General features: G+C 46.2%; 1 protein-coding gene across 1 annotated transcript in view; it reads right to left on the bottom strand.

Annotated features, from left to right (window-relative positions):
- Positions 1-23374, bottom strand: part of LOC123086113 (rho GTPase-activating protein 7) — a gene marked incomplete at its 5' end in the record, with an annotated part of 38084 nt that overhangs the window by 13670 nt on the left and 1040 nt on the right. Inside the window, 2 exon segments of the mRNA XM_044507827.1 lie at positions 22343-22419; positions 23062-23098. Of these exon segments, the coding sequence (XP_044363762.1) occupies positions 22343-22419; positions 23062-23098 (114 nt within the window).

Raw genomic sequence — 23374 nt, 5'->3', positions numbered from 1 at the left:
GCATCATACAACATTAAGATTGTCATACTAGATCATCTTGGATCATACCATCGGAATATCATACATAGAGCATACTTGGAATAGAAGTCGTTGCATTTTTGTTTAGTAGGTTGTGCACAAGTCTTCGTATCCGCCTATTGTGCAATTGTGCTAGCGTCTCTCTAGTGTTGTGCAACAAGAGCATTTTCGTGGATTCTGCATTTTGGCTCATCCTTGGTTGCACGACCCCACTTATCTCTTTGCGTGTGTGTTTCCGTGTACCATATTTTGCTATTGGTCTACTTGTTGCATTGCAAATTTGCGAATCTTTTCTAACATTATTGAAGCTCACTAACAATGGCATCAACTTTTGTGCCACCATCCTAACCGAGCTCCACCATAAGCTTTTACTTGTGTAGGTAGTGAGAAACCGACAAGAATTGGTACCAATTGTGCTATTTCCTTGTTCCACATTGAAGTGATCTTTGATCCATCTTCAACATGGGTCAAGGTACATTTGGTATAGGTTCTTCTTTTTCTCCCACTCACATATTTCGCCAAGTACTTCTACCAACCCACTCTTCATCGGGCAAGACGACGACATGAACTCCTACGTCACAAAGAGCCACCTCTTTGGTGCACAACGTGCTTTGCATCAAGAACAACAAGCAATGAGCGAACGCATCGACAACCTCGCCACCGACTTGCGACTCTCCGAGCTACGTACAAGAAACTACTTCAACCACAAGCTTGACGACCACAAGCAAGAGAATGACGCAAGAATGGACGAGATTCGTGCTTTGTTGCTCAACCGCTCTTCTTCCACTTCGTCCCCATCAAGACGGAGCCGCTCAAGTCGACACTCCGACTACACCATCTCCGGCTCAAGTACACCGACATCAAATACTCTTCGTCGTGCCGCGCGCCAAGATCGTCAAGAAAACAGCAACCCTCTACACGGCAACAACTCTCAAGAACAACGACATCATCAAAACCAAGCTACCTTTGTGCAAGCACGAGAACGGCAACGACAACGCCAACACGAAGAGGAAGAGCGAGCGCAACTACACCAAGAAGCACAAGATGCCGAGGCACAACGTCAAGAGCAACAATTGCGAGAAGCTCAAGCACTTGAGGCGCAACAAGCCCTCCAAGAATCAAGTCGAGCTGTAGCCAACCGAGGCCGACAAGCTCGTGAACATCAAGAAGCGCTCTGCGAAGAAGTTCACGAACGAATATATCAAGCTCGCGTGCAACGTCAAGCTCGACAAGTTCCTCCACAAGCTCACCAAGAACATCAAGTTCAACAAGAACAAGAAGACATTGGAAATCCTCCAAGACAAGAGCGGGTTGTGAGAGACGATCCTCCTCGTCAAGGACGTCATCATCCCCGACCCGAACACAATGAAGAGCAACGCTACGGCAAGCTAAAGTTCACCGTGCCCAAGTTCAATAAAAACAATGATCCCGAAGAGTACCTTCATGGGCATTGAAGGTCAACAAAATCTTTTGCTTGCACAACTATGAAGAAAAGAAGAAGATCGCGATTGCATCCCTTGAGTTCCAAGACTATGTCCTCATTTGATGGGAACAAGTCATTGAGCGCCGAGAGGCAAAAGGTGAACCACCCATCACTACGTGGGCGCAAATGAAGGATGTCATGAGAGCACGCTTCGTGCCTACCTACTACAATCACGACCTCTTCAAGAAACTCCAACTACTCAAGCAAGGAACCAAGAGCGTTGAAGAATATTATAAGGAAATGGAGATTGCAATGATACGAGCCAATGTTACGAAAGATGATGAGCAAACTATGGCACGTTTCTTGAATGGACTCAATCATCCCATCAAGAAGATCGCCGACTTCCAACCATACTCGAACCTCATCGAGCTAGTGCACCAAGCTACCAAAGCGGAACGTCAAGTGCAAAATGACTTCAAGTATGCCAAGTTTTCATCCAAGTCCTATGGTTTCTCCAACACCCAAGCTTCAACGACTCCAACACCTTCTAAATCAACCAAGCCTTCTATAAGCAACGTCGACAAGTCGAGTTACAAGAAAGTTTCGACAACCTCAAGTCATCCTCCTACAACGAGCAACTTCAAGCCGAGAGCTTCATCATCATCTACCCCAACCGATGAGACCGTCAAGACAAGTTCCTTCAAATGCTTCACATGCGGAGGCCGAGGCCGCAAGTCCTTTGAGTGTACCAACAAGCGAACCATGATTCTCAACGACGATGGTACATACGACTCCATGAGCGAAGGAGAAACGAAAGCACTTGAGCAAGTCGCCATGCACCGACAAGTGAACGATGAAGAGGAACACGTCTTTTGTGATGAAGATTCAAGCCCCGCTCTAGTTGTCTCCAAGGTCTTGACTCTTCAACATCAACAAGAAGAAGATCAAAGATGCCACATCTTTCATACCAAGGCCGGCATCAATGGAAGGTCCATCAAGGTCATCATCGATGGAGGGAGTTGTCATAACTTAGCAAGTGAAGAACTTTGCTCCAAGCTCCAATTGCTCAAGACGAAGCACCCACACCCCTACAAAGTTCAATGGCTAAGCTACTCCGGCACTATCCAAGTCGAGCATAGGGTGCAAGTCTCCTTCAAAATCGGAGCTTACGAAGACACTTTGGAGTGTGATGTCGTTCGAATGACCGTTTGCCACCTTCTTCTCGGACGACCATGGCAATTTGATAGAGGTGTCATCCACAACGGCCAAACGAACCACTACATCTTCAAGATGAAAGGAAAGGAATACGTACTTCGCCCTATGTCTCCAAGCCAAGTGATCGCCGACAAGCAAGCCACCCATCGTGGAGAGAATAGTGAGAGAGCGAACCACCAAAAAGAGAGTGAGCGCCACAAGCCCAAATTGAGTGCCTCCACAATGGGCGAAAAGAAGAACCTAGTTCTATTTGCCACCAAACGTGAGATAAGAGAAGTGTGTGAGAACCCATCTAGTGTGACACACTACATCCTTTTGTGCAAGGACGAGGCACCAAAAGCTAACACCTCTCACACTCTACCTTTAGTGTTGTCTTCTCTTCTGTAGGAATTCCAAGATGTTTTTTCCCCGTCGAGCTACCTCCGGGTCTACCTCCACTACGAGGCATCGAGCACCACATCGACCTCATCCCCGGAGCACCACTTCCAAACAAAGCTCCCTACCGAGTCAACCCCGAAGAAACCAAAGAAATACAAAGGAAAGTAAAACATCTCATAGAACATGGACATGTGCGTGGAAGTTTGAGTCCTTGTACCGTTCCGGTCATTCTTGTGCCAAAAAGAGACGGTAGCTTTCGCGTGTGTTCCGATTGTAGACCTATCAATGCTATCACCGTTCGCTATAGGTACCCCATTCCACGCCTTGATGATATGCTTGATGAACTTAGCGGTGCCACTATTTTTTCCAAAATTGATCTTAAAAATGGTTACTATCAAATCCGCATACAAGAGAGTGATGAATGAAAAACCGCTTTCAAAACAATGTTTGGTTTGTATGAGTGGTTAGTCATGCCTATGGGTTTATCGGAAGCACCGGGTACTTTCATGCGTCTTATGAATTATGTGTTTCGCCCTTACATTGGTGAGTTTGTTGTGGTCTACTTCGACGATATACTTGTTTATAGCAAATCTCTCAAAGATCATGTCACCCATGTTCGAACCGTTTTGCAAACTCTTCGAAAAGAGCATCTCTATGCTAACATGGAAAAATGCCTTTTTGGCGTTGATAAACTCGTTTTCTTGGGTTTTGTTGTTTCCTCTAAGGGTGTTCATATTGATGACTCTAAGATCAATGCTATTAAAACTTGGCCACAACCAACCAACTTGCATCAAGTGCGTAGCTTCCTTGGTTTAGCCGGTTTCTATCGTAGATTTGTGAAGGACTTTAGCACCATTGCTTCACTTTTGCATGCTTTGAGCAAGAAGAATGCACCCTTTGTTTGGGGACCATCCCAAGATACCGCACTCAATGAGCTTAAGAATTTGCTTACTCATGCTCCCGTGCTTGCATTACCCAACTTTGACAAACCCCTTAAGATTCATTGTGATGCTAGTGGTAATGGCATAGGTGTGTTAACACAAGAGAAGCGCCCCATAGCTTATTTTAATGAGAAACTTTCCGGAGCGCAACTCAATTACCCCATTTATGACAAAGAGTTATATGCTTTAGTGCGAGTTTTGCATGAATGGGAACATTATCTTCGCCCTCATGAATTTATCATTCATACTGATCATGAAACGCTTAAATACCTTAAGGGTCAAACTACGTTGAACAAGCGTCATGCTAAATGGAGTGAATTCATTGAGTCTTTTCCTTATGTCATTAAGTACATTAAAGGTAAGGAAAACGTTGTGGCGAACGCTCTTTCCCGCATATGCATGCTTGTTACTCAACTTCAATTGGATGTCATTGGCTTTGAGCACATAAAAGACTTGTACGCGCATGATCCTACTTTTGCTATTCCTTATGTCAAGTGTTCGACGCATACCTCTTGGGATCGTTATTACATCAAAGATGGATATCTTATGAGAGCTAACAAACTTTGCATCCCCGAGTCTTCTCTTCGTTTGTTGCTTTTGCAGGAATCTCATGAAGGAGGACTAATGGGACATTTTGGACGCGACAAGACATTCGCTACGCTCTCCAAGAACTATTATTGGCCCAAGATGTTCCGCGACGTCAACCGCTTTACCAATCGATGCTCTACATGTCGCAAAGCTAAGTCTAAAGCTCAATCCCATGGCCTTTATATGCTTCTCCCAATTCCATATCAACCATGGGATGATATTAGCACGGATTTTGTACTTGGCTTGCCTAGAACTAGAAATGGAAATGATTCGATATTTGTTGTTGTGGATCGATTCTCCAAGATGGCACATTTTATTCTTTGCAACAAGATCGATAATGCTTCACATGTGGCCAATCTCTTTTGTAGGGAAATCTTACGACTACATGGAGTGCCAAAGACCATAGTCTCGAACCGCGACGTCAAGTTCTTGAGTTACTTTTGGAAAACCCTATGCGCCAAGCTCGGAATCAAGCTACTCTTCTCCACGGCATACCATCCACAAACCGACGGCCAAACGAAGGTGACCAACCGCACACTCTCCGCTCTACTTCGCGTGCTAATCAAGAAGAACATCAAGGAGTGGGAGGAGTGTCTACCTATCGCCGAGTTCGCCTACAACCGCGCAAGACACTCAACTACCAGCAAGTCCCCCTTCGAGGTCGTCTACGGATTCAACCCATTGTCCCCTTTGGACATTCTCCCTCTACCGCTACAAGAGTGCATCAATATGGACACAAGTACACGTGTGAACCATCTTAAGAAGGTGCATGAGGATACAAGGCTCACCATCGAGCGTCAAGTACAACGACTTGCGACCAAGCTCAACATCAACAAGCACCCCATGGTGTTCAACATTGGAGATCTTGTGTGGCTACACTTTCGCAAGGACCGCTTCCCTCACGAACGCAAGTCCAAACTTCGACCACGAGCGGATGGACCCTTCAAGGTGCTTGAACGCTACAACAACGCCTACAAAATCGACATTCCACGCGACAAGTACTCCGTGAGCGACATCTTCAACATCAAAGATCTCTCGCCCTACCATGGTGATGAGGATTTCGATCCAAGGTCGGATCTTTCCCAAGGGAGGGGATATGATGTGGAGCATCCTACGGTCATCCCCATGGACCTACCATCATCTCACGAAGTGCCAAGAGGACCTATGACTCAAGCTAGAGCTAAAGCTATCGAGACCGAGGTGACTTCTCTCCTTAGTGATATTGCATATGATCCTCTCGAGACATGGCTACTACCTAAGTCCGAGATGGTGTGCATGAATAGGTACCAAGAGGACCCTCCTGAAGATGCACGTGAAGACGGACAAGCTGCCAAGTCCACGGATGAAGAGGAACGCCGAAAGGAGAAGAAGGCAGCTCCAGGACCCGGACATCCGGCCTCGAGCCCGGACATCCGGCCGCTGGAGACATCCCTAACAGCAGCATTCCAGCCGCCAAGCATCTACAGGCTCCGGACATCCGGCCCGGCCCGAAAATCCGGCCCCAACGCCTGGATATCCGGACAAGCTCCATCCAAAGGACAGAAGAAAAGCCCCGTCAGCCCGGACATCCGGCCCCTCCCGAAGGCCCGGACATCCGGCCCCGTCTGTCTGCGCACAGTAAAGGGCCGAGGCCCATGTACCCTTTCGCCCCCCTGGACTATATATACTCTCCTCCTACCTACGTTTTAGGGTTAGCAAAGTAGTAGCTCATTAGAGATAGAGCTTTGCTCGTCCATTAAGGATCTACTCCCCGAGAGAGACCGCGGCCCCTCTTCGGAGAAGATCCCCTTGGATTCAAGACTCCCTTTTGGGTGGCCCCATCAAGACCTCCTTTGGAGAAGAACCGATTACCGTGCATCGTCCCTTGTTGATCGTGGATCTTGTATCTCCTTTTGTGTTCATGGATCTAGCACATGTGTGATCATCCTTGTTGGTTTTAGTGTTTTCCTCATGTTTCCCCTCGTGATTCCCCTCGTGTTCTTCGTGTTCCTCGCAGGATCCGCTCCTTTCGTGAAAGATCGGCCATCTAGGGTTTCACCCTACATCATTCTGTGTACGCGTACATCTGACCATGATTTGTTTGGTTACGTGGGCACACTTGGGCTGTTGCTACTCTGCTGCTTTTGGCTTTCAATGTTCTTCCGCTGCCACATCCCTAATCTAGTGTGTGCTTTCGAGCTTCCTAGTTTTCTGTAATTTTCGTTGCATCCACCAAATCCGTTGATATTTCGTGTTTCTCATGCCATGCGAGTCCACAATAGCTTTGTCCGTCAGCCTTTTTTCTGGTCTTGTCCTCTCAATAGGATTTCTGTGGCCACTCTTTGCATTGTTGATCTAAGCCCATTCTCTTGCTGGCGTGCTTCTTTCGCCGTCGGTTTTCATGGGCCATGATTCTTTAAGCAATGCTTCATTCTCTTGATGTGCCATCTTCTCTTGATACTTCTCTTGTATCTTCTATTGATGTGGTGTCTTCCGCTGATGTGACATCTCTTCTTTATCCCCTTTGGCGACTCGACAGGTTTTGAGGACTCCTCATGCTACGACGACACTCAAGACGCGGATTTGGATTATCATTTTTATTTCTAGTATTACACTTCTTCAAATATGAAGGGGAGCCTTGGCGCAGTGGTAAAGCTGCCGCCTTGTGACCATGAGGTCATGGGTTCAAGTCCTGGAAACAGCCTCTTACAGAAATGTAGGGAAAGGCTGCGTACTATAGACCCAAAGTGGTCGGACCCTTCCCTGGACCCTGCGCAAGCGGGAGCTACATGCACCAGGTTGCCCTTTTTTTACACTAATTCAAATATAATGCTATTGCATACGCTTTGCATTTGAGGGGGGTGTTAGGAAGTATTAGTATAGGTATAGGAGTCCTTATTAGTCTATGTTTAGTTCCTTCCACCTCAAGTCATATGTAATATATATATATATGCCCCTTGGGCCTTCAATAAAGATAAGTTGCTTTCCTAACAGGAACATATCCAAGAGTCCAAGTAGGGCGCGTTTTAACCTACTGTCAACATGAAGAGTCATGTCATATCTATTATCTAGTAATTTTGTTGTATGTGACCCATGTTCCAGTGTGGCCCAAGCCCATTCTCTGACCTAGAAGAGGAACCAGATGTTGTCTGGTCACGAGCGCTGCTTCACACCAGATCGAGCAGCTACCTGGGTACGTCTCTCGCGTTCCACATGGTATCAGGGCACGAGGCGTGAGACGGCGGGATCCGGCGAGGAGGCGGTGAATCTGGACGAGCAGCCCGCGAGGAGGCGGAGCTGCGTGCAAGCTCGTGCCGCGACTGTGCAAGAAGGCAATGCAGACGGGGGCTTGCGTCGACAGCAAGGAAGGGGACGAGCTGGTCCATCGCGGGATTCTTCTGGTCATTATGTTCTTGCTTCTTCTGCTCCAGGGGCTGGCTCTTGTGGTTGGAGAGGTAAGAGGTGGTAGAAGAGGACGAGCTGCTGGTGCTGCACTAGGGGAGGCTGCTGGTGTTGCCCAAGGGGAGGTGCGGCTCGGGTGTGGCTCAGCCATGTTGTGAGACAAAGACAACGCAGTGCTGAGCTGCGGCTGGCTGCTGAGCTCTGGATGCTTGGCAGAGGAAGCTGCTGGGTGTAGTGGCGCTGTAGGCAACGGGCTGCTGCTGAGTGTTGCGCTGCTGCTATTGTTTAAGTTTTTTTTCTGCTGCTGATTGGAGAAGAGGGGGAGTCAATCATGGGGGCTGAACTTACTGCTGCAATAGAGAAACTTGCGCAGCGCATGACTGCAAAAGCTGCCGAGGGGTTACCTCCTGCAAGTGGCGCCATTGCTGAGCGCCAAAGCATGAGTTCATGCCCAATGATGTCAAGTTGAATAGTGTGGGCAGCTACCTGAGCTTGTCGAGGCAGGCCTTGTTGATCTTGAAGACAAATGGCCTGACAGGAAATGTTCTTGGAACAGTTGAAGAACCGGCTGACAAGGAGAGCTCAGAATGGAAGAAGTGGAGTGTCACCGACTCCCTGGTACTGGTCTGGATGTTGAACTCCCTGATTCCAACCATTGCAGTGTGTGTTGAGGCATTGCCAAAAACTTCTGTTGTGTGGAGCATGCTGTCCACGAGGTATACCGGTAAGGGAAACCTCATGCTCATGTCTCAAATTGAAGGCAAGATCTATGTTGTTCGTCAAGGTGACAGCAGCGTGCTGGTGTATGTGAATGAGCTGCAACACCTCTGGGTAGATCTGGATCAGTGTGATCCCCTTGAGCTTCCACATGCAAAGTCCATGGAGATTGCCAGGAAGTGGGTTGAACGCAGGCGTGTGATGCAGTTTTTAAAAGGCATAGATCACGCTTTTGAGAGTAGACATGCTGCGCTGCTACATCAGCCGACCCTTGGGTCCCTTGATGAGGCCATTGTTGCGATGTCCCAAGAAGAGGTACGGCTGCAGTGAGAAGAGGAGATGGAAATGAATCTGCTTACAGAGTGGCTGACCAGCAAGGTTTTGGGGAGTGTTATAATTGTGGTCAAACTGGGCATATCAGCCTTTTTTGCACTGGACCCAGAAGAGGCAGAGTACAATGGTGGCAGTAGCAGCCGAGGTGGTCGCAATGGGAGTCGTGGTCGCAATGGGAGTGGCGGTTCTTGGAATGCTCCTCACCGGAATGCTCCCAAAGCAAATGTAGCTGCTTCAGCTGAAGGGAAGCAGCCTGTAGGAGGGCAGGAGACTGCTACCAGCTATGCAAACTTTGTCGATACAAATGAAGGTAACATTGAACACACATCAATAGCAGCCCATAAAATAAACTATGAATGAGTGCTGGACCTGGAGCACCACAACATGTTGCTGGAGACTTTAATGGGTTTAAATCTTATGTTCCACACTCTCTCGCACATCAGAAAAACATTCACACAGCAGATGGCACAGCCCAGCCATCACGGGTGTTGGGACAGTCAGTTGCACACCGAGCATTGAATTATCATCAATGTTGCATGTGCCAGCTTTTCCTGTGAACTTAGTGTCCTTGAGTGCTTTGGTTGACCACATTGATTGCCAAATAATTCTTGACAAGGTTGTGTTCTTGATCCAGGAGAGATCAACGGCCAGGAGTTTTGGAACTGGAACGAGGCATGGGGGGTTGTGGTACATGGACCGCAACATGACGGACCAGGAGGGAATGCACATGCTAGCTGCAGTTGCTGAGGATAAGGAGACTGGAGCCTTAATGCATCACTATAGGATGGGACATGTGTCTTCTGATAAAATGTCTCAAGTATTTCCTGATGTAATGAGTGGTGTGGACAAGAGCAAGCTGCACTGTTATGCGTGTGAGTTTGCTAAACATACCAGAACCTCATATGTGAGTAAGGGGATCAGGACCATATCGCCTTTTGTGTTAATCCACTCTGATGTATGGACATGTCCAGTGTTATCTGTCAGTGGTCAGTGGTATGAAGTACTTCGTTACGTTCATTGATTGCCATCCGCGGATGACTTGGGTATATCTTTAGAAACATAAAGACGAAGTGTTTCAGAGCTTCAAAGTTTTTTATGCACTTGATCAGGCTCAATTTAATGTGAAAATTCAAGCACTCAGATCTGACAATGGCACCGAGTATGTTAACAAGGCCATTGGTGCTTTCATGTTGGACAAGGGCATCCTGCACCAAACATCTTGTCTAGACACAACTCCTTAGAATGGGATGGGTGGCAAAGAGGAAAAATTGCCACCTGCTAGAGGTGGCCCGGGCATTGATGTTCACCATGATTGTGGTGAAGTTATTGTGGAGTGAAGTTGTCATGATGGCCACCTTCTTGATCAATCGCACGCCATCCTGGATGACAGGTATGAAATCATTCGCAGTAAATAGATTTCCAGTCCCCCCAGGTGACTGGTTGCACTTATTTTGTTCGTGATGATAGGCCATCAGTCAACAAATTAGATCCTCGAGACAGATTTCCAGTCCCCCCCCCCCAGTGTATCTTTATTGGGTGAAGCCCCCAGTGTATCTTTATTGGGTATTCTTCAGGGCAAAGAGGGTACAAATGTTGGGAGTCCGTTTGAGAGGCGGACATTTGTGAGCATGGATTTCCGTGAATCGGAACCTTTTTATGGTGAGAAAATTGATCCAAGTATCTTGTTTGAAGAACTTGACCGATGTCTCCAACCAGAAATTGGTCAAGAGGGGGAGAGTAGTAGCACACAAATGCAGATGATGCAGCAGTCACCTTTAGCAACAGGCAGCTCATTAGTAACTCGTGTGGCTCCTCTGATGCCAGCATCAGCTTCCACCAATGATGTAGTTACGCCGGCTCAGACTAGTAGTGTGCCGAGGTGGATAACATAGCAAGAGGAGCAGCTAAAGGTGTGTATTCATGTAAGCATGCACAGACTCGGATTGGTAGTGTGCCAAGGTGGACAGCAGAGCAAGAGGAACAGCTAAAGGTGTATTCACGGAAGCGAGGTGACGGGGTTGCACATCAGGGGAAGCAACTATATCAGCCACTAACGGAACAAAAAGGGTAGTACTGATGTGATTTCCATCTCCTCTGACGGGGATCAGGCTGAAGAACTACTCAAGCACAAGCAGGGATACCAGAGAAACGGTATGGGTTCAATGGGCTGTTGGAAATTATGTCTCCTATGAAGCATTATCTCCAACCCACAAAGCATTTGTTGCTTCTCTTCGGTCTGTGTCAATTCCGACTGACTGGAAGAGGCAAAGGACTCAAAGTGGCGGGTGGCCATGGTGGAAGAGTTGGAGGCTATGTGTACGAACAAAGACATGGTACTAACAAACCTTCCAACAAGAAAGAACGCAGCCAGCTCCAATGGAGTATACACTGAAGCAGAATGAAGAAGGAAAGGTTGAAAGGTACAAAGCAAGGCTTGTGGCAAGAGGGTACAGCCAGACATACGGCATTGACTACGATGAGACCTTTGCTTTGCTCAAGTAGCAAAGATGAACACCGTGAGGATTCAGATCTCCCGTGCATCAAATTTCGAGTGGCCTTTACGCCAACTTGATGTGAAGAATGTCTTCTTGCATGGAGACTTGCAGGAGGAGGTATACATGGAGATTCCACCTAGGTTCTTGACTTCTGAGACTGCTGGCAAGGTATGCAGGCTAAAAAAAGCCCTTTGTGGACTGAAGTGATCTCCAAGAGCTTAGTTTGACAAGTTTAGACGTGCGGTATGTGGCATGGGGCATGGACAATGCAATGTTGAGCATACATTGATTTATAGACTTTCTAAAGGGAAAATAACCATCCTTGAAATTTATGTTGATGATACATTATTACCGGTGATGATGACTTAAGAGATAGCAATGTTAAAGGGGTGTATGAGTAAGGCCTTTGAAGTTAAAGATCTTGGTCGACTCAAGTACTTCCTTGGTATAGAAGTGGCCAGGTGTGGAAAAGGAATAGCTCTTTGTCAAAGAAAATATACCCTGGACCTCCTCTATGATGTTGGCATGTTGAGTTGTCGAGCTGCTTCAACCCCAATTGATCAAAACCATAGTGTGACTGCCCAATCAGGTGATCTGGTGGACACAGAGAAATATCAACGATTGGTGGAAAGATTGTTGTACTTGTGTCATACACGACCATACATTGCATCTGCAGTGGATGTTGTGAGCAGATATATGCATGAGCCTAGAAGTGAACATCTCGAGGCAGATTATAGAATCTTGAGATACCTGAAAGGTTCTCCTGGGAAAGGAATGATATACAAGAGCCATGGACACTTTGTCGTGGATGGTTATTGTGATGCTGATAGGGCTAGCCCCTTGATGACAGGAGATCAACTTTAGGCCATTGTGTTTTCATAGGACGAAATCTAGTGTTTTAGAGAAGCAAGAAATAACGAATTGTTTCCAAATCAACTGTAGATGCTGAATACATATCCATGTCTCAGGGATTGAGTGAGTAATGGATAAGGACCCATATTTTTCCACTACGACATGCATATCGTGTTATTGCTCGTCGTCCTGCTTCTAGTGTCTCGCCGTGATCCAAGCAGGTTCAAGTGTTTGAAGAGCATATCTACCAAAACAAATACGATTGCCTCGGCAGGATTATCCTTTCATACTTCCTCTATGTTGCTTGCGAAATCTGATTATTTTGGAGAATTTATTAGAAGACCTGAAGATATTGCAGACTAGTTATATGAATGAATGGTGTGACAACAAGTCGGGCAATTAACAAAGCAAACAACCCAGTTCAACTTGATAGAACCAAACATATGGAGATTAACAAATTCTTCATCAAAGAAAAACTGGATGCTGGGGTTATCAAGATAGTATGTGAGCTCAGGGCAACAGATAGCAAACTGCTTGACTAAAGGGTTGGGAACAAGAGATTGCAGCTTAGCATGTGACAAGATGGGAATGATTGATTTATCACCCCTCTTGAGGGGGAGTGTTGTATGTGATCCCACGTTCCAGTGTGGCTCATAAGGCCCAGCGATGCGGAGCATCCTATGGTCATCCCCATGGACGTATCTTCGTCTGCCAAGACACCAAGTGGACCAATGACTAGAGCTCGTGCAAGGGCCATCGAAACCGAGGTGAACCCACTCCTCTTTGAACTTACACATTCCATATGCGAGACATGGCTACTACCTCAAACGAAGACGTTGTGTGTGATCAGGTACTTGGAGGAAGGCCATGGAGCCGCTACGAACAACGAACACGACAACGAGGACGAGAAGCAAGACGAGTTGCCGGCAAGCTACGACCACCGCACGACAGGTCCTTACAGAACGTCCGGCGCCCTGGGGATCAGCCAGCCGGAAGGCCCACCCAACGAGCTCTCCAGCGGCCGGATGACCAATAAGTACCGGACGTCCGCCACGCCCCAGCGCCCGGACGACCAGACCCCTCCGGAAATTCGATGCCCCCGGTCCAATACGAAAACAGCGGAAGACCGGAGACCTCCAGACGACCGGGCCAACGTCCAACGTCATCGGAAATCCAGTATCACCGCACCCGAGCCAAAACGCTGGAAATCCAACCCGTACCGAACATCCGATCCCTCGCGAGACACCGTACGACCGGTAACCATTGGACGTCCAGAACTGCCTGTGCGCAGCCACTCGGGTTTTGACCCATGTATCTCCCTCTCTCTCCCTAGACTATATATACCCCTTCACTTGGACAGATTAGGGTTAGCAAAGTATAGAGATATTCTAGAGAGAGCTTTGCTCATCTACCCCTCCTCTTGGAGATCAAGATCTCGTAGAAGAAGATCCCCAAGTGGATATCAAGACCTCATCTCCTTTGGATTTGGGAAGAACCTTACCTTTGTGCTATTTTCCCTTGATTGTTCATGTTATGCTTGTGGATCTCATGTATGCTATTCTAGTGGATGTGTAATTTGGGAGTGATTCCTCTTGTTGTTCTTATTGATTTTCCCTTTTTCCCCTCCAAGTGTGAAAAGATCATCAAATTAGAGTTCCACCCTATATCATCTTGGATCAGAGTAAGGTTGATTCACATCTTTGTATCCCTAACCCCCATTTTCTAGCCTATTTTGTTTGTTTTTACCCAATTTTGAAAATCCCCACAAAAAGAGCCATACCAAAAAAAATTGTGATTTGTTGCTTTGATGATGTTTTGTTTATTTTGATCCATGGATTAGAAGTGTTTAGGTAGATCTAGCTTTCCACCACTTCCATCCACAAATTTCACCCAATTTTGGCCCCATTTTTTCTTTTCTTCCCCGAAATCCACGAGTTCATCTTCCTCTCCACGGTCCCGAAATCGCCCAACCACCGGACGTCCGGCCAACATCCAACCGTCGGTCGTCCAACAGCTACCAGACGTCCGACCGAGCCTGACGAAACCAAATTTTTCAAAGGTAAATTCAGCCACCAGCTCCTCTTCCGCGTCGCCAACTTCGAAACCCACCATTGCATTTCTGCAAACCCATCGAGCTTCCGATACACCACCACACCTTCCGCTACCACCATTTGACGTTTTCCATTTGAGAAGAGTTCACAATTTTCCGTTTCCTAGGTGTTTCAGCTAACTAGGCACAGTTCGTCATCGACATCACCGCCACTCAACTTCGCCACGGACTCGGCGTCGACAATGACCACTTTCCCATTTTGACACCCACACGGTAAGCAAGGACGGTAACCTCGACGACATCTTTGTACATTCTCCTTGCTATTGCATTGTTAACACCGAGCCATTTTTGCGTCACTTTCCTACCGAGACTAGCCGTTGAGTATTGTCGGGCCATTCTACTTGTGCACTTTAGTGATACATACTCCGCATAGCTTTCATTGCATGCATATATCATCGTATCATCTATTGTGTCATCAGTTTGTTCCTGTTACAGTATATGTGGATTGGACTAGCCCTTCCCATAAGTTCGGACTTTTGGTTGTGTTGGCTAGTGCATGAAGCTTAACATGGTATCGGAGCTAAGGTCTTGAGTTCAAGTCCTGGCTTTCATAATTTATCCAAAAATTGCTCGTAGCTCCCCTTTGTGTCCACGTAGTGGCCTCTTTGAGTCATACGTGAGTTTCGCGCGCCGTCACTCTCTTCCGGTTGCACGTGTTGACTTGTCTTCCCCGTCACACGTGAGAGGGGGTGTTACAGTATATGTGGATTGCACTAGCCCTTTCCATCAGTTCGGACTTTTGGTTGCGTTGGCTAGTGCATGAAGCTTAACAGTTCCCTCATATACATAATTGCTATCTTGGTTTGAGCATTTCGCATAGTGGCCAAAAAAAGAGGGAGAAAACATTTTAAGCAAAGAGGAAAACAAAGAGCTTGTAAGCAATAGCCATAGCATCACGCCACATTGCATAGCATATTGACACTGATCATCTTGGATCATCGTGTGCGAAACACCAGAACCATACATACATAGCATATTTGGGATAGAAAGTCGATCTGTCTCTCATAGGTTGTGTACAATTTGCGTATCTAGCCTTTTGGGCAATCGTGCTAGCGTCTCTCTAGAGTTGTGCAACACGAGCGTTTTCCGTGGATTCCACATTTTGTGCTCATTTCTTGGTTGCACAACCCCAATTATCCATCTGTGTGTGTGTGTTCGTGTGCGACTCATTGTCATTGGTCTACTTGTTTCACTTGTGAATTTGTGAATCTCTTCAACATTATTGGCATCTTACTAACCATTGCATCAATTTTGTGCCACCTATCCTCACAAAGCTACTCCATAAGCTTTACTTTTGTAGGTGTGAGAAACAAACCCGGTACCAATTCCCCTATTATAGCATTACATTGAGTGATACTTGATATATCCTCAATCTTCAAAAAAGGTAACTTTGGTATTGTTCTGTCCTTTACTACTGACCTCTACTTGACAATGATGGATAGGCCGAGCACTTCTTCCAATCCACTCTATGATGAGCAAGACGCACCGAACGACTATGTCTCAAAGGTTCAACTATTTGGCATTCAACAAGCCTTGCGTCAAGAAAATGAAGGTTTGGACGACCGCATCGAGCAACTCACCACCAACTTGCAACAATCCGAAGCAAGAGCACGGGACTACATTGACGCCAAGCTTACTACCCAAATGGAAGAGTTTCGTGTCATGATGGTCAACCGCGCTTCTTCCACATCTTCGTCGAGAGGACACCATTCAAGGCGACATTCTTCGGAGACATCATAGAATGCAAGTCCTCCACAAGCTCATTCTCATCTTTGAGACGACCATCAAGATCATCAAGCTTCACAAAATCCATTCCATGGCAATGGTTTGCAAGACCACCTTCGTGAGCGCAAACGGCACCGTTGCCAAGAACAAGATGCAATGGACAGAGAGCAAGCTCGACAACGTCAACGCCAAGAAGGGCAAGACGGCAACACACTCCAGCAAGAACAATAACGCCTTGAGGAACAAGCGCTTGAAGCACAACGTACTCTTCAAGAAGCAACTCGCGCCGTCAACGAGCGCAACCGTCGCGTGCGCGGAGAAGAAGAGGCCCTCCACCAAGTGCGACAAGAAGCCGCACATCTTGAGGAGCGCCACGAAAGGAGGAACCGGGCATGAATCCCTCGCCATCAACGCCAAGCTAATCAAGCCGACGAAGAGGAGCAAGAGGTTGAAGACCCACCTCGAAGACAAGAGCGGCATCGCCATCACAACCATCACAATGAGGAGCAACGCTACAGCAAGCTCAAGTTCAATATGCCTAAGTTCTCCGAAAGCACCGACCCCGAAGACTACCTCTCATGGGCCTCAAAAGTGGACAAGATATTCCGTCTTCATAACTATGACAAGGAAGAGAAGGTAGCCATGGCATCCCTTGAGTTCCAAGATTATGCTCTCATTTGATGGGAGCAAGTCATCGAGCGACGCCAAGAGAAAGGCGAAACACCCATCACAACTTGAACCTAAATGAAGGATGTCATGAGAGCTCGTTTCGTGCCTACACACTATAGCCATGATCTCTTCAAGAAGTTACAACTCCTCATGCAAGGCACAAAAGTCGGTTAAAGATTAACTATAAAGAAACAAAGATTGCCATAATTCGAGCCAATGTCAAGGAAGACAACGAGCAAACTATGACACGCTTATTGAATGGACTCAACCACCCTATCAAGAAAATCGCCGATTTCCAACCGTACTCCAACCTCCTTGAGCTAGTGCATCAAACGACCAAGGCAAGCGACAAGTGCAAGATGACTTCAAGTACTCCAAGTACTCTTCCAAGACCTACGGCTCATACACTCAAGCTTAATCAACTATGGCACTTCCTACTACTACTCGAGCTACACCCACAAACAGCAACAAGTCAAGTTCCAAGCAACCTATGACTTCGTCGAGTCGTCCTACTACAAGCAACTACAAGCCGAGAGCTTCGTTATCAACTACTCCAACAGATGCTACCGCTAAGACAAGTTCCATCCAATGTTTCACTTGCCAAGGCCGTGGCCACAAGACATACCAGTGCCCCACACGGCGTACCATGATCGCCAATGATGACGGCACCTACGATTCCATGAGCGGTGAAGAAATATAAGCACTTGAGCACATGGCCATGCACCGCCAAGTGAATGAAGATGAAGACGCTCACGTCTTTTGTGACAATGATTCGAGCCTCGTTCTAATTGTCTCCAAGGTCTTGACACTTCAATACCAGCAAGATGAAGACCAACAATGCCATATCTTCCATACCAAAGCGGGCATCCAAGGACGTTCCGTCAAAGTCATCATCGATGGCAAAAGTTGCCACAATTTGGCAAGCGAAGAATTATGCTCGAAGGTACACTTGGTCAAGATGAAGCACCCTCGCCCCTACAAGATCCAATGGCTAAGTAACTCCGACACCATTCAAGTGGAACACACTGTTCAAGTCTCCTTCAAGATTGACGCATACGAAGACACCTTAAAGTGTGATGTGGTTCCTATGTCTGTGTTCCATCTCCTCCTAGGAAGACCTTGACAATTCAACCGCAACGTCATCCACAACGGACGAACCAATCATTATAGCTTTAAAATGAAGGGCAAGGAGTACGTGCTTCGACCATGTCGCCAAGTCAAGTCATCGCCGACATGCAAGCATCGACCCATCGTGGAAAGAATAGTGAGAGTGAACCACCACACAGAGAGTGAGCGCCACAAGCCAAAATTGAGTGACTCCACGATGAGCGACAAGAAAAACCTAGTGCTTTTAGCCACCAAAAGAGACATGAGGGATGTGAGTGAGAGCCAATCAAGTGTTTCACTTTGTACTTGTATGCAAAGATGAAGCGGTGAGGACTAATACTTCACAACATCTACCTTTGGTTGTGTCTCATCTCTTGCAGGAATTCACGGACGTGTTCCCCAATGAGCTACCTCCGGGACTTCCTCCACTTCACGGCACCAAGCACCGCATCGACCTCATTCCCGGCGCACCTCTACCGAACAAGGCACCCTACCGTGTCAACCCCGACAAGACAAAAGAGATTCAAAAGCAAGTACAACATCTCATGAAAAACGGGTATGTACGCGAGAGCCTATGTTCATGTGTCGTTCCGGTTATACTTGTGCCTAAGAAAGATGGTAGTTTTCGCATGTGTTCCGATTGTCGTCCCACTAATGCTATCACCGTTCGGTATAGACACCCCATTCTACGCCTTGATGACATGCTAGATGACTTAGTGGAGCAACCATTTTCTCAAAAATTGATCTTAAAAGTGGCTACTATCAAATTCGCATGGAAGAGGGTGACAAATGGAAAACGGCTTTTTAAACCAAATTTGGTCTATACGAATGGTTAGTCATGCCTATGGGCTTATCTCAAGCGCCTAGCACATTTATGCGCGTCATGCATTATGTCCTTCACAAATATATTGACATTTGTGTTGTCGTATATTTTGATGATATCCTTGTCTTTAGTCAACCTTTTGTAGATCATGTCAAACATCTTAGAGACGCATTGCAAGTTCTTAGAAACGAGCGACTTTATGCTAACATGGAAATATGCACTTTTCGTGTTGATAAGCTTGTTTTCTTGGGCTTTGTTGTCTCTTCTAAGGGTGTTCAAATTGATGAGTCTAAGTTTAACACTATTAAAACTTGGTCACAACCAACCAACTTGCAACAAGTGCGTAGCTTCCTTGGCCTAGCTGGTTTCTATCGTCAATTCGTTAAGAATCTTAGCACTATTACATCACCTTTACATGCTTTGAGTAAGAATGCACCCCATATGGGGACCCTCTCAAGCTACCATATTTGATGAGCTTAAGAACTTGCTTACACATGCTCCATTACTTGCCTTGCCAAATTTTGACAAAACTTTTGAAGTGCATTGCGACACTACTGGTAATGGCATAAGTGGCGTGTTGATGCAAGAAAAGCAACCCATTGCATATTTTAGTGAGAAACTTTCCGGCCCACAACTTAATTATCCCATATATGATAATAAGACGTATGGTTTGGTGCGAGTCTTGCATGTTTGGGAGCATTATCTCCGACCCCGTGAATTTGTCCTACATACGGATCATGAAACGCTTAAGTACCTTAAAGGTCAAACCAAGTTGAATAAACGGCATGCTAACTGGAGTGAATTCATTGAGTTTTTTCCTTATGTCATTAAGTACATTAAGGGTAAAGAAAATGTAGTAGCGGGTGCTCTTTCCCGCAAGGGCATGTCATTAAGTACATTAAGGGTAAAGAAAATGTAGTAGCAGGTGCTCTTTCCTGCAAGGGCATGTCATTAAGTACATTAAGGGTAAAGAAAATGTAGTAGTGAATGCTCTTTTCCGCAAGTGCATGTTAGTTACTCAACTTGAATTGAATGTTATTGGATTTGAGAACATTAAAGACTTGTATGCACATGATACTTCGTTTGCAATTCCTTGTGCCAAATGCCAAGCTAACAATTTTTAGGAGCGACATTATCTCAAGGATGGCTATCTTATGCGGACTAAAAAACTTTGTATACCCAAGTCTTCTCTTCGTTTGTTGCTTTTGCAAGAAGCTCACGGTGGAGGACTGATGGGACACTTCAGCCACGACAAGACCTCCGCCACACTCTCCAAGAACTACTTTTGGCCCAAGATGTATCGCGACGACGCACGCTACACCAACCGGTGCATCACATGTCGCAAAGCTAAGTCAAAAGCTCAATATCATGGATTACATATGCCACTTCCTATTCCATACCAACCATGCTAAGATATTAGTATAGATTTTGTGCTTGGTTTGCCTAGAACTCAAAATGGCGAAGATTCGGTAATTGTCGTTGTGGACCTTCTGTAAGATGGCACATTTTATTCCATGCAACAAGATAGACGATGCTTCACATGTTGCAAATCTCTTTTGTAGGGAAATCTTGCGTTTACATGGAGTGCCCAAGATGATTGTGTCGGACCGCGGCATCAAGTTCCTTAGCTACTTTTGGAAGACGCTATGCGCCAAGCTTAGAATCAAGCTACTCTTCTCATCGGCGTACCATCCACAAACGGACGGCCAAATGGAGTCACCAACCAGACTCTCTACACTCCTCCGTGTGTTGATCAAGAAAACATCAAGGAGTGGAAAGAATGCTTGCCCATCGCCGAGTACGCCTACAATCGAGCACGACACTCGACAACAGGCAAGTCCCCCTTCGAGGTCGTCTACAGCTTCAACCGGTTGTCACCATTGGACATTCTCCCTCTACCACTACAAGAGCGAACCAACATGGATGCGAGCGCAAGAGCAAGTTACCTCAAGAAGGTGCATGAAGATGCACACCACACGATCGAGAACCAAGTGATCCGCCTCGCGATCAAGCTCAACAACAACAAACACCCCATGGTGTTCAACCCTGAAGATCTTATGTAGTTACACCTACGCAAAGAACGCTTCCCCAACAAGCGCAAGTACAAACTTTTACCTCGCATCGATGGACCATTCAAGGTGCTAGCTCGCTACAACAACAATGCCTACAAAATCGACCTCCCGCGCAACAAGTACAACATGAGCGACATTTTCAACGTCAAGGACCTATCTCCTTTCCATGGTGATGGAGTTAACAACCCGAGGTCGGATCTTTCCTAAGGGAGGAAGATGATGCGGAGCATCCTACGGTCATCCCGATGGACGTACCTTTGTCTCCCAAGACACCAAGTGTACCAATGACTAGAGCTTGTACAAGGGCCATCAAAACCGAGGTGAACTCGTTCCTCTCCGAACTTACACATTCCGCATGCGAGACATGGCTACTACCTCAAGCGGAGACGCTGCGTGTGATCAGATACTTGGAGGAAGGCCATGGAGCCGCTACGAACAACGGACATGACAACAAGGACAAGAAGCAAGAGGAGTTGCCGTCAAGCTACAACCACCGGACGTCCGACGCCCTGAGGATCAGCCAGCCAGAAGGCCCAGCCGACAAGCTCTCCGGTGGCCGGACAACCGGTAAGTATAGGACGACCAGACCCCTCCGAAAATCCGGTGCACCCAGTCCAATACGAAAACAGCGGAAGACCAAAGCCCTCCGGACGACCGGGCATCCGACATCATCCGAAAATCCGGCATCACCGCACCCAAGCCAAAACGTCGGAAGTCCGACCCGTACCGAACGTCCTGTCCCTCGCGAGACACCGGACGACTGGTAACCTTTGGACGTCTGGAACTGCTTGTGCACAGCCACTCGGGTTTTGACCCATGTATCCCCCTCTCTCCCTATACGATATATACCCCTTCACTTGGACGAATTAGGGTTAGCAAAGTATATTGAGATATTCTAGAGAGAGCTTTGCTCAACTACCCCTCTTCTTGGAGATCGAGACCTCTTAGGAGAAGTTCCCCAAGTGGATATCAAGACCTCCCTTGTGGAGAAGACTATCAAGACCTCATCTCCTTTGGATTTTGGAAGAACCTTACCTTTGTGCTATTTTCCCTTGATTGTTCATGTTATGCTTGTGGATCTCATGTATGTTATTCTAGTGGATGTGTGATTTGGGTTTTGTTTGAGTGATTCCTCTTGTTGTTCTTGTTGATTTCACCTTTTCCTCCTCCAAGTGTGAAAAGATCATCAAATTAGGGTTCCACCCTACATCACCCAGGCCCATTCTTTAACATACAAGAGGATCTGATCATGACGCTGCTTCACACCAGATCGAGCAGCTGCTTGGGTATGTCTCTCTCATGTTCCACAAATTTAAGGGTTAAAGGCATTTTACTTCATGATGTGTTATACTTGAGGAGTTAAGCTTTTGGAGGAAAATTTCAAACGTATGATCATCATAATAGTAATAATCGTATCTTCAGCCTTAAGATGTATAAATGTAAAGTATTGCATCTCACAAATGAAAAGGAAACTTATGAGAATAGAGGTACTAACAGGATCACTCTTGAAGAAAACTAATGATGTTCGTGTGAGGATGAACCAGCGTTTTTTCCATGATTTCCATCCAAGTCCTGAAAAGCAAATATGTAAGTATTCTCTTTTCCGTTAGGACAAAAAGTCATGGTACCCAAAACTGCATCAGATTACCATAACCAGCCACGTGAAATTGAACCCTAATACCATAGTGTGTGATATCAGACCATGATTCAGATATGCAAAGGATTAATATGGTTCACTGATTTGGTGGCCATTTTTCTGTACACGAGACAACCTAACAAACTTGACAGTGACGATGGAACTATGTACATGACCACATATTTCTGTTCCTCGTATATGTTAGTGATAAGAAACATATCTTATCATCAAGAAAAACTTCTCTTTAGATAACTCTTAAATCTTTTAAGTTCGTGAATTTAAAGGTGATTTCCTCCTTAGAGAACTACCCAACATTCAAGTGCCCCTACTTAGCTACAGAACCTGAGCAACCGATTAACAATAATGGAAGAGTCGTATTAAAAGTGCCAGTGCCATATCTGCATAGGTCCCTCTGATAATCACAAGAAAAAGAAAGAAGTATGCATGCCAATGTTGCTTTAAAGGCTTAACACGACAATACTAGAACACATGGAAACATTTTGCTTCTTAATTTTTCTTATCCATGTCGCTAAACTGGGCGGAACAACTAGTTAGAGAGGGAAAGTCAAAGAGTGTACCTTTGGACGATATGAAGAGATGTCCACTCTTGAAAACCTGATTAGAATGATGTTATGGCATCAGAAATGTAGATGGGCAGAGTATAGTAAAAGTGAACTAAGAAACTGCGACATGGAGTTCTCAATCAAGCATTGGACAGCATATAGTAAAATTTTACGGAGTATATGGTAAAAGTAAAGTAAGGAACTGCTATGTGGAGTTTTCAATGAAGCAATTCTATTTAGTGCCTTGTTATAACCACTGTATTCCTTCCTTGACAACCCCTCTTAGTCATTTCTGCACTATTTTACCGTACAGCAAATCTCTCCCCAT

Source organism: Triticum aestivum, chromosome 4A (genome assembly GCF_018294505.1).
Source record: "Triticum aestivum cultivar Chinese Spring chromosome 4A, IWGSC CS RefSeq v2.1, whole genome shotgun sequence".
Classification (NCBI taxonomy): domain Eukaryota; kingdom Viridiplantae; phylum Streptophyta; class Magnoliopsida; order Poales; family Poaceae; genus Triticum; species Triticum aestivum.
This window is presented reverse-complemented; position numbering and strand designations above follow the sequence as displayed.